The sequence below is a fragment of the Aphis gossypii genome, chromosome 1 (genome assembly GCF_020184175.1).
Source record: "Aphis gossypii isolate Hap1 chromosome 1, ASM2018417v2, whole genome shotgun sequence".
Classification (NCBI taxonomy): domain Eukaryota; kingdom Metazoa; phylum Arthropoda; class Insecta; order Hemiptera; family Aphididae; genus Aphis; species Aphis gossypii.
Genome location: NC_065530.1, coordinates 45,985,537 through 45,997,756, shown reverse-complemented (window position 1 = coordinate 45,997,756; position 12,220 = coordinate 45,985,537). Strand labels below are relative to the sequence as shown.

The window sequence follows — 12,220 nt, the reverse complement described above, 5'->3', positions numbered from 1 at the left end:
ATATACGTCTGCAACAATCGTCGCGTCTTTGCCATAATAAGTACACATCGGTTATTACAGGTACATACCAATAATGCAGTAGGTATAAACCATCGTATAGTATATAGGTAATATAAATTACGTATTTATATATAATATGGTATTATAGATTAACGTAAGCATGTACGGGCGCCATGAATCGCGCGGGCGGGAGTATAAATCGTAGGGCAAAGGGCCTTTGGAAATCAATTTGGCGAGTGGATTGTTTTCGGGCGAAGACGCGCCGGGCGGGGGCCGTAGGTGTTCGGCACGATAATGTCGCGATAATGTATCCATTTACGTCGGCGCGCGCGGCGGCGGCGGCGGCGAGACGACGACAGCGACGGACGACGACGACCGACGACGGCGCGGTCTCTCGGCGGCGGCGGCGGCGGCCCCTGTCGACGCGACACGACGGCCGGTAACGCGCGCGCACGAACGCACACGAACGACCGTGCGAGAGAGAGTACATGCCGTTGCCGTGGCTACTGCGTTTGCCGCCGGGGCGCCCCGCCGTCAGCTGACCCGGGCCCGTCCCCGGATGGGCGGGGCGTCGCCGCGCGCCCGGGCCCAACCGGCACGGCCTGGGCGTGCACGCTCAGACGGCGGCGGGGGAAACGCCGCGGCGCGCGTACCGCGGTCCCCGCCGCGCTGTGGGTCTCGCTCCCGCCGGTCGCGGTCTCTCGCTCGCGCCCCCCATCCCCACCACCGACTCGCGACCGTGCCGCCGGAACGCCACCTCGCGCGCGCCGGCAGCCGCTCTCTGCGGACCTTCGCCGCCGATCAGTCCGTATACGTACTGCGCGCCGGTCGCTATGTGAACGGTTTACGCGCGTGTGTGTGACTTGTGTGATTTTTTTTTCTCTCAGACCGTCACCGAACATTATATTATTATCATACCGCCGCACACTTACCTATGATACTGCGGCGTCGTTGGTACAATATTTATTCGGTGGTCGCAAGACGTGTACGATACGATCGTGATTTATAATAATTATATACTGTCCGTTCACCGTCGTTTTAATTATTATTAATTATATATTTTTTTTTTTTTTTATCGTTTTTAAGTTTATTCCGCTTTTTGCGTTTTTCTCTCTGCTCGTGAGTTGTACACTACCGATGAGACAGCGCGACGCGTCGCGATAAGGATTTTTCTCGTAGCGGTTTAGCGGTGAAAACCACCACCGAGCGATAAATACAAAATATCGTCGATTATTAGATATTTTATTTTATTATTATAAAATAAAAAAAAAAATCGCACGTCGCCGAGGACGTCGTTGTCGCGCGGACAAAGTGCGCGCGCGCCGCGCGTACCCACCGCACTCGCGTGCGGTGCAACAGTGAATATTTTTTTTTCTTCATAGACCGGTGCACGAAAATCGTTCGCAATTACGGACCTAACGATTTACCCGCGCAGTGTTCGGGGCGCGTCGGTTGAATGTGATTGGAAAGCGCGGGTGATGGCCACCACGTACCTGCCGGTGGGCAGCGGTGGCGGCGGCGGCGGTGGCGGCGGCGGCCCCGGCTCCGGTGACCTGGACGGCATGGGAGGCATGTCGGTGGTCAACCAGCCCGGAGGACCGTACCAGCAGCCGTCGCCGTCGCCCCGTGGCGGCAACGGTCAAGACCACCCGGCCGGCGAGCTGAAATACATGCCGCCCGGGCAACATCACCATCACCACCACCATCACCATCAAGTTCCTACGTCCCCGTCGCCGGTGTCGCTGTCGGCCGCGGCCAGTTGGGTGGACCCGTGGGCCGCGTCCATGAGCATGCACCAACACCATCCGCACCATCCGCACCACCCGCACCAGGGACTGGACATCAAACCGCCGCCAGACATGCGAGCCGTGACCGGCGGCGGCGGCGGTGGCGGCGGTGGCGGAGGCGGCGGCGGTGGCGCGCAGACCTGGCACACGGGACCGCCGCCGCCGGTCGTCTCGGCCGGCCACTACAACGGCAGCGGGTCCGGGTCGCCGCAGCTCGGCCACCACGGCGCGTACCACGTGATGAACGGCATGCTGGGCCACACGCACCCGGCCGTCCAGATGCACGGCCACAGCCCGTCGTACCCGCAACAACACGACCCGCAGTCGCCCGGCGGCGAAGAGGACGCTCCCACGTCCGACGACCTCGAGGCGTTCGCCAAACAGTTCAAGCAGCGCCGGATCAAGCTGGGCTTCACGCAGGCCGACGTCGGCCTGGCGTTGGGCACGCTCTACGGTAACGTGTTCTCGCAGACCACCATATGCCGGTTCGAGGCGCTGCAGCTGTCGTTCAAGAACATGTGCAAGCTCAAGCCGCTGCTGCAAAAGTGGCTGGAGGAGGCCGACTCGACGACGGGCTCGCCGACCAGCATCGACAAGATCGCGGCGCAGGGTCGCAAGCGCAAGAAGCGCACCAGCATCGAGGTGTCCGTCAAGGGGGCCCTGGAGCAGCACTTCCACAAGCAGCCCAAACCGTCCGCGCAAGAGATCACGTCGCTGGCCGACTCGCTGCAGCTGGAGAAGGAGGTGGTGCGCGTGTGGTTCTGCAACCGGAGGCAGAAGGAAAAGCGCATGACGCCCCCGAACACCATGGGCGGCCCGCAGGACGGCGGCATGATGGACGGCGGCCTGGGCGGCGGAGGCGGCGGCCCGATGGGCCACGGGGGCCTGCACCAAGCGTACCACCATCAGGACCACGTGATGCACGGCTCGCCGATGGGACCGCACTCGCACTCGCACAGCCCGCCGATGCTCTCGCCGATCGGCAACCATCAGTCGCTTGCGGCTCATTAACGTTTCGCCCAGTGGGACGTTGAGTACTCACGGCACCTGGCTAAGATGCAGCAACATCAGCAGCAGCACCAGGAATGCACGTAGTAGAGTACTGTTGTTTACTGTTTCGAACAACGTCTCGCTGAGGGCGATTTAAAAAAAATATATAAATGACGTGTACGTCGCACAGCAGCATCATTTGCAGGACGCGTGTGAGTGGTTTTCTCGGTGTAATTATATACATATATTATATATAGATTATATGATTTTGGAGACCATTCACGTGACCGCAAGTCCGCAATGTGTGCGTTGCACCGCGATGACATTAAAATTATATATTACCAATTCGACTATACATAAAAAAATATATATATATAAATATAAATAAAAAATATAAATATAAACTTACAAACGCGGATCGTATAATATGCGTATTGATGATGATATAAATACGATATTTCTGTATTATAATATTAAAAAAAAAAAGAGTAGTGCTCGCCGTAAACTGCACGACGGACGAAGCGCATTATTATATATATGAAAATATATTTTCCGTAAATATTATTATAATTATTATTATTAATTTTTCCAATCGTTATTAAATATATAATATTTGTGTATATAATAATTGTTATTATATACGCGTACGGTATAACGATAAAATGATGTCGATGATATAATAATAATCAATAATGATAATGAAGATGATGATGATAATAATTACTACGAAGACCATCGATCGGCCGCAAATCGTGTTATTTGTACAAGACGACGGCGAGAAGGCTTCACGACCGAGCAGGAAATCGTTTGCGGAAGACATCATTGCGGCAAGTACGAGAAGTCACCGCGGCAAGTACGAGAAGTCACCGCGGCGGGCACGACAGTCATCGCGGCAAGAAAGCACGGGAAGTCATCGCGGCAAGTAAAGGACGGACGAGCCATCAATCGACTCTTCTATCGCACTGTGATATAAATCGATATTTCTTTAAAGTTTGTTTTATTTTCCGTCTTAATTATCTCCCCCGGACGAGTATAACTTCGCAGCCATGTACGTACACACATACACTCCCACACATGAGGTCCAGGTACTGTTAGCTATTATAATATTAATATTTCTGTTTTATTCGTACAATAAATACCTACGTTAGCGCACACAACTGCTGAATACACCCGAACAGTGGTCAAAGTTGATGAATATTCCGAAAACATAATAACATAAAAATGTTCTCGATTTTCTAAAAGTTTTCCGCGCATTATCCTATATAGTCACGCTCCAACCGCGCGAGGTACTGTGGTCACGACTCCCCAACCGCACTTGATAATAACCGATCTCAACGGGTGTATACTTATACAATTAATGATAAACGATAAATTAAAATGAAAAAAAAAACCCTATAAATAATATTTTCTTGCAGTTTTGTAAATCGTTCTTTCTACGTTCCTCGCAGACTGCACAGATTGCCAGCACGGAACACTTGTTCGTCGTGTGTACTTCTATTATAATATTATAATATACACCGAGCACAATAAATACACTTATACGTGTGGTGTAGACTCTCCCAAAGATAGAAATGGGGTAGCTTGTGTACTTGTAAAATCTTTTCGGTCCATCTGCCGGCGCGTCTCGTACCGCGACAATGTACCTGCACACCACACGCACATTATACGAAATATAAATAAAATATTATACTATATATTATTATTATATACGTCTAGCTATGTATACGATGTATATTCCTATAGTAATATACGAAAACCGGTTCGTTTCGAACGATTCATAATTTTTGTCCATATTTTTTTTCTCCCGCACGGCTTCTCGTTCTCTCGCTCACTCCTTTTTATTCGTGATTTATGTGACGGATGAAAAAAAAAAAAAACCAAAAAAGGTAATAATAAAATTACCCCGAAAATATAATAATAATATATATATACATAACCCGGTTGGTAGAGTATATAATATAATATATATATATTGTGTACACGAATACGCGTACATCATACCCGCCGACATATATTTCGTGTGTATGTGTGCAAGTGCGTATACGACGCTTTTTTCCTATACTTATTCTTCTTTTTCTTGTTCATATTTTTACGATCACCCTCTAAATATATTATCGGCCCAAGTATATATATACAAAAATATTATAAAATACCATATTATCGGAATAAATCAACCAGCCGCCGCCACCACCATATACCATCTCTTTTACCTACCTTTATAAACAATAATAATAAATTTAAACTCTGAAAATAAATTTCTATTCTATTACATAATATATATAATATATTGTATAAAAATAAAACTTGTGTGTATGTATATGTGCTGCAGCGAGGTATAATAATAATGTATAATAAAGTGTTACTATAATAATTATAATAAGATATTATACACAGACACAAATTTGAGCGAAACGACCAAATATATTGTATATGTTAGGTACACAGTGTTTCACCAATATGTATAATATAATAGCTATTACGAACCATATATTATATTATACATTATATTATATTTATACGGATGTGTTTCCGCCGCGCTTTTGTATTTTGTAACGAATTTATCGAAAAATATTATTATTACTATTATTATAAGTGTATATATATACCTATATACGTACGCACATAATGTAATAATGTATATTATTGTGTCGTAGGTGTGTGTATATGCTTTTATCTCATTTTTTGATTATAATTTATTATTATTATTATAATTTTTTTTTTGTTATTTTTAATGATTTATTTTTAGTTTTAATAATCGCATATTTCTAAAATATAATATATATATATTATATATATATATAATACACCCTCAAGTGTTTATCGATAAAAATGTCAAATTTGTTAAACCTAGTAAAAAAAATGTTTCTTTTAAAAAACACTCAATTAGTCGTTAATTTGAACATAATATGATTGATATATAATATATATTTTATGTATGTATTATATTAATATTATTATTATTTTTATTTTTATTATTTATTTTTAAAAAGAAAAGGAAAGAAAAGACGGGAAAATAATATTCGTAATATAAAATACACGCATACATGTATACATTTAGCCGATAACAAAAAAAGTAAATTAAGGTACAAGATCTTTTTTGTAAATACGAAAATAGATGTGTAAATAAAACTGTGTAGTTAGATGAATATATTATCATTCACGAAATATATAGAGAAAATAATAAAATACACTTTTGGAACGTGTAATTTTTGTTTGTTCGTATATATAATATTATGTTTTTAATAAAAAATAAATTTAAAAAAAAAACAATTGTGGAATTAAGTCAAAAAAACATTATCTGTTGATGTTTTTTTTTATTTATTAAATTTATATGTGTTGTATAAAAAAAAATGGGATATAAAAACGATTTGAAATAAAAATTTGAAAACAGAAAAACCAAAAGAATTTTTTATGAAAAGTTGTGTTTATGTATTATATATATATATATATATATGTGAATTGCATTCATGCCTAAAACTATACTACATAATATGCAATATTATACATACCTATATAATGCGCTCACTGATGTCATTCCGTCGACGCACGTTCGTTCCCTTTATGGTCTAAAAAAAACTTCTATCTTATACTTATGGTTATTTGGTTAAATACGACGATTCACCTATATATAGATCGGTACGTATTACGTGCAAGTGTGCATAAATACGTGATGCAAGTACGATAATAGCAATAATACAATATACGTTATACATTGCAATACGACGTAAACGACTTGCTAGTAGCCGCGGACCAACAATGACGATGCACGATCATTGTTGATCAATTGATCGTGATAATACTGTATTGTTGGTCTCGAATTCGGTCGAACGGTTTTGTCAAACCGTTGCAGCAACAGCAGCGGCGGCAGTGATGTTTGATGTGCCATCGAAGTACTTAAGGATTAAATGATGTTGTCACATACTACTGCAGAGGACTTTACTGATTGGTTTTTATTTTTATTTTAATACAATTCTTACATTGTATTTTATTTAAATTTACTGCTACCACTCTTAGACCTAAGAGACTCAAAGGACAAAGGATACAAATGGGTTTTTTCCTTACAACAATTCAATTATTCGTCTTTACGGTAATTTGTCTATATTGTTGTCAATAATAAGCTAGATTAAGGACTAAGTAGTAACACCACCGTATTATACTATTATTATTATTTAATAATAATATAAAACTATATATGCTTCCATAAAACGGTTAACTATGAAATAGTTCCTGTATTGTCTCTAGATGTTAACCCCTGCCCCAAATTTACAGGCTATTATATATTATTATTGTCTACAAAGATCGTATAGAATTCCTACCCCCCCCCCCCCCAACAACCGCAAGTCGGCCCATATTATATTCGTTAGTAATACTCTAACCCGAATATCTGACACATTACACGCGTATTGCAGGGGCATCGTAACGTATATAGTATTTATATATACATATAGGTGCAGTGATGGTGTATAAATGACTTACAGACTGTGATGTATAACACGGACAACTATAGTTTCAGCGACCACCCAAACTAAATCAGAAGCATTGCAAACATGCAGACAACACGTCATATTTTTTCAGGAACGGATAGGATATAATCATATATTACCGCATATGATGCATACACATACGTATTATATATACGAATATTATACGAACGCCGTACATATTTGTATACCCTTACCGCAATTACTACGATGGTTGTTCCGAATTTTCGAACACCTACCGCAAAATCATTCTTAATCGATATATTATGCATTTTGTCATTTTGGTGACGTGTGTGAGGTTTGCGCCCACCTATAATAACCGCAATGTCGTATTATTATATAAAAGTCGTATATGCTATATAATCACGATAGATCCACCCTACGCGCGCTGCAGCTGTCGCTCCTACCGATTTATCATTGTGCACACACCAATCGATCGCTCGATACACTTATTATGTTATAGGTAAACGTTTTAACGCCGAGATTTAGTCCGTTTAGAGGTTTATATATTTTTTTTTTTGATCGATAGTCGTATCGCGGCGTTTATATTATTATAATAGGTACGATTTAGCTTTACCCACATATTATTGTTGTATATTATATTGCAGTGATTGCACGCAAGAGCGTAAAACTATAATATATATATTATACCTACGCGTCGTACCATTTATGATCGTCGTATGCAGCTCACGATGACACGTCGTCATTAAGGGTACGTTTTCGCCGCACGTCTCCGTCACCGGTGTAACATAAATAAATATAACGATTGTGGTTTTGACGCGTAAGCCGAAGATTCCAATCGATCCCGACGCCGTATTTATGATAATATTATTATATACTACTATACATCATGCGTGGGAGGGACCTATCGCACTTATACAGCTGATCCGTGTATAAAGGTACCTCTCGATGATGGCACGGCGGGCCGTTTTACAAATGTGTACCTATATATGATGTATTATATAAAATGTGCGTCTGGGCCTCGAAGAAATGCTTCGCACGAAACCTATAAACTGCATCGGATCTCTATATATGTTTAGGTATCCGATCCTTTCGCCGCTCGCGACGTATGGGTCCAAACCCGTCACCCGCTTCGTCCGACTCGAAGTGATCGACTACGGCAGGGGCGGAATGGCTCTGTCAATCAAGCCACTCATACTTTATAGGCCGATTTTCACTTTTACTGCCACATCGTATTACCTGTATTATTATATTGGCATTGATGATTACCGATGATGGGGAATTTCAAATTTTGATTGAAATGATAATTTTGAAATATTGCACATTTTATTATTACAGTTCATAACCTATCTATCAGTTATATATTATACACATTGACCATCATAATAATACAACAATGTCTAAGTAGGTTGAACATTGAAAAAATCTATAGCAAATAATAAATTATCGAAATTTAAATAACAATATAAATATTATACTACATTTTAAGTAACCAGTTCAGCAAATTGTGACCGTTTGATATAGGTAAGCTATACATTTTATTCCGAAGTATAAGTTTTAGTCAAGAAAAAAAAATTATAAATATATAAATGAATTAGTAATAAGTTTTAACAAAATAAATATAATATTATTTTCATACAAAAGTTCTAACTCCAAATAAAATCAACATTAGTTTATAATCTATACAACATCCATAATAAAACTAAAATTTTGATGTATACCTACGTTTTGTTGAGAAGAGGGTATGTTTTTGAGTTGGCGTCAATCAATATAGCCAGCGGTTTATTACACTATAGTTCATTAGACGAAGTTTTTAGTGCAATAATCAGAAACTTATTGTGCTTATGAATGAATTAATCCACACGCCTACAACCACTATTTCTCCGTGTACGCTGTATCATATATTAAATTATTATTTATAATTTCAAGTTTTCAATCAACTTACCACCGCGCGGAATAACAACATTTCTGGAACCGCCGCACTCATTTTCTGCAGATCGACTGCATACCGTGCAGGATAATACATCGATTGTTATAAAATACAGTTATCGATCGATTTATGTATTATAATACAACCGATTTTTAATATATATAATATACTCACCGCAGCGGTGCACTTAGGATGAACGTGTGTCGAGATCGACGTTTTTATTTTCTTTCCACGACCCGTTAATATGTATACCCATAAAACCCGCGTTATTATTACTATTATTATTGTCGTGCGTCTCTCCGCCCGAGGATTTATTATTTTTCTTTCAAAAATGTGTCGGATTATATTATACACACACACACACACACACACATACCATGACATGACCGAGGTCCTTCGGGCGAGGTATTATATAATACATATAAAGTATACCTTTATATTATATATATCGTGACCAAGGGTCGTCATCGCGTCATACCATGTATACATATATACAAGCGTTGGTGGAAATTGTAGGTCTTGTAATATATATATATATATATATATATACTTGACAGGTCACAATAAATACGGTCGATCGTTCTTATAACACAGAAACGGTCTTTTCACGGACGAGTAAAGTGTACATATTGTAGTAATGAATATTATATTCCTTTATCCGTCCTCATAACCAGCGCTGTACACAGACAAAAAGGATTTTCGACCACTGACGATGTGCAGCTGACGCATTATTGTACGGATTGTCGGCTATCTGTGAACCCGTTATCGTGAAATATTTCACACGTCCGCGTAAGTACACCACAATAATAATGATATTATGCATTATATATTATGATCATAATGCATTTATAATGGGTTTGCGTCTTTCGGAGTGCCGAATCGGACCTAAAATAACAAGTGTATTGTCAATGGTACTTGACACCAGGTAATATGTATAATGTAGCTATTTCTACTAGTTCAGTAACTCCTAAAGTGAGTTGACATGAAGGTATACCGGACCACAATTACGACGTCAATTCAAATCGACTGAACGAATAATAATATATTATGATATGATGACATGTCTATTTGTATAATATGGTACGCGACAATATTAGATTTTCATTTTAAAACTTTGAGACACTCAAATTCGATCTACACTGGTGATTTTTGACCTTTTTATCACAATACCATTTTTAGACACATTGAAATTCGTTATTCACAATAAATCTGAACAAACGATTATCGTTACCTAACACGTTTATTTAGGTTTAGGTACTCAATGATTAAATAATGTTTAATATTAATAATGGTTTTAACTGTTGTCATATTAAAGTTGCATACCGATTTAGATTAAGCTATAGGTATATTTGATACATCATATACTTGAATGATCATTGAATGGTTGTACGTACGATTCATGACTCACATACGGTTTATATATCATTTATGAGTATCAAAATTAATATTGACAATGAACATTGAACACATCTGAAAGTTTAAAATACAATGAATATTTTTACGACTGTCAAATAATGAATAAATACTCGTATAACCTGTGAATGTAAAAAACATTCAGATCACCTAATCATCGTAGCAGTTCTGCTTAAAAATATCTACTTAGCAGTTATTTTTATATAAAATGTATATTACATAGTACATATAACATGCATCGTTGTTCTCCACAGGAATGACAAATAGGTACAATAATTTATTAATAACATGCTGACAGTTGTGATCGACCGGCATAACCAAATTATCGTTTTTAGGCGATTGTCACGTATATACTCATCATAGTACATTGCAGAGTGGACCACCACGCTTTTATCCAAAGAGTGCAATGCGATGCATAATAGGTAAATACTTTGTGTACGTATGTGCAGTGGGAGTGGGGCTCATTTCCTCGGTCATCTAACATTGATATAATAATACATTATATAATATGTTTCATATTCATCAAGTCGACACAAGGTCGCTAATAAAATTATTGTATATTATATATTTATCGTTATAATTAAAATTGATTTTTAAATTACTTCTGTAATCGATTGTTGTGTTATGCCATCAAAATAAAAAAATTAAAATAATCGATCTATTCGTCGTTGTCGTAATGTACAATTTATATGCATTAGGTATGTCATAACCGTGTGTAGAAGAGTTGTGACGGATTATACAGTAGAGACGGATGTCACGACGATACGCATGTTGGAATGTGTACATCACGCAACGGTGGTGAGATCATAAGTCTTTTTTCGGCCGAGAGTGGACCCAACGAGGGACGGAATGAGAAAAAACTGTTCGTAATACGTATATTATATATATTATTATAGTGCGTGTTTGCTAGCGCGACACTGGCTTATAGCGCCGGGACGAGAAAGCCGACTGAGCTGCAGCTGCAGTGACGTCCGCTCGGCGATGATATATATCGTTGTCGAAAAAAACGATGTTTACTCTGCCGGGCGTTAAACGAAAACAATAATAACATAACGCTAGAAAAATACGGTAAAAAAAAAACATACACGCGGACACATAATATCAGCTACGGTATTTTATACGGGTTTTTAATGGTCTAATAACACGGTGGTTATAACACACACACACACACACTCACTTGCGACGTGATCTATAATATAATAAGTAGGTATTAAAAAACATATAACGGCGGAAAGAACACATAAATTAATTCGGTGTCTTCTCTTTTCTCTCATTCGCCGCCCTCCGACCACCATCGCACAGGTATATTTTACGACATTTATTATATTAGGAATCAATGACAAAAGTTTGCGAACCAATAAGCTGTTTAACGGATCGAAGCTTAAATCGTTTAATGTTTAGAATATAACTTAATACTTTTATAGTGCAAACTGCAGAGAATCCGAATTTGTTAGGATGTGTGATGAGACGATCAGAAACACAGACGTTGAGAGTGGCAATACAATATAGTGAAGAACAATTGGAAAGAAACTGAGAGAATAGTTATGGAAACGATTGACGAATCGGCAAGCGATGGCTGACGAGTAGAAGATTACTGCAGAGTCAGTGGTGAATAAAGTTTCAGAAATATTGTATAACCAGGAAGAAGAAGAATATAT

The 12,220-nt window shown here is 39.6% G+C and overlaps 1 protein-coding gene across 1 annotated transcript; it reads left to right on the top strand.

Moving 5' to 3' along the window:
• The first annotated feature begins 780 nt into the window (after positions 1–780).
• LOC126550291 (silk gland factor 3-like) lies at positions 781–5,983 on the top strand. Its single transcript, XM_050201515.1, has one exon. It carries the CDS (start codon positions 1,479–1,481, stop codon positions 2,796–2,798), a length of 1,320 nt encoding a protein of 439 aa, XP_050057472.1. The 5' UTR covers positions 781–1,478; the 3' UTR covers positions 2,799–5,983.
• The last annotated feature ends 6,237 nt before the right edge of the window (positions 5,984–12,220 follow it).

Excerpts from the sequence above, each read along its gene's own strand:
- LOC126550291 (XM_050201515.1), top strand. The coding sequence starts at position 1,479 with ATGGCCACCACGTACCTGCCGGTGGGCAGCGGTGGCGGCGGCGGCGGT.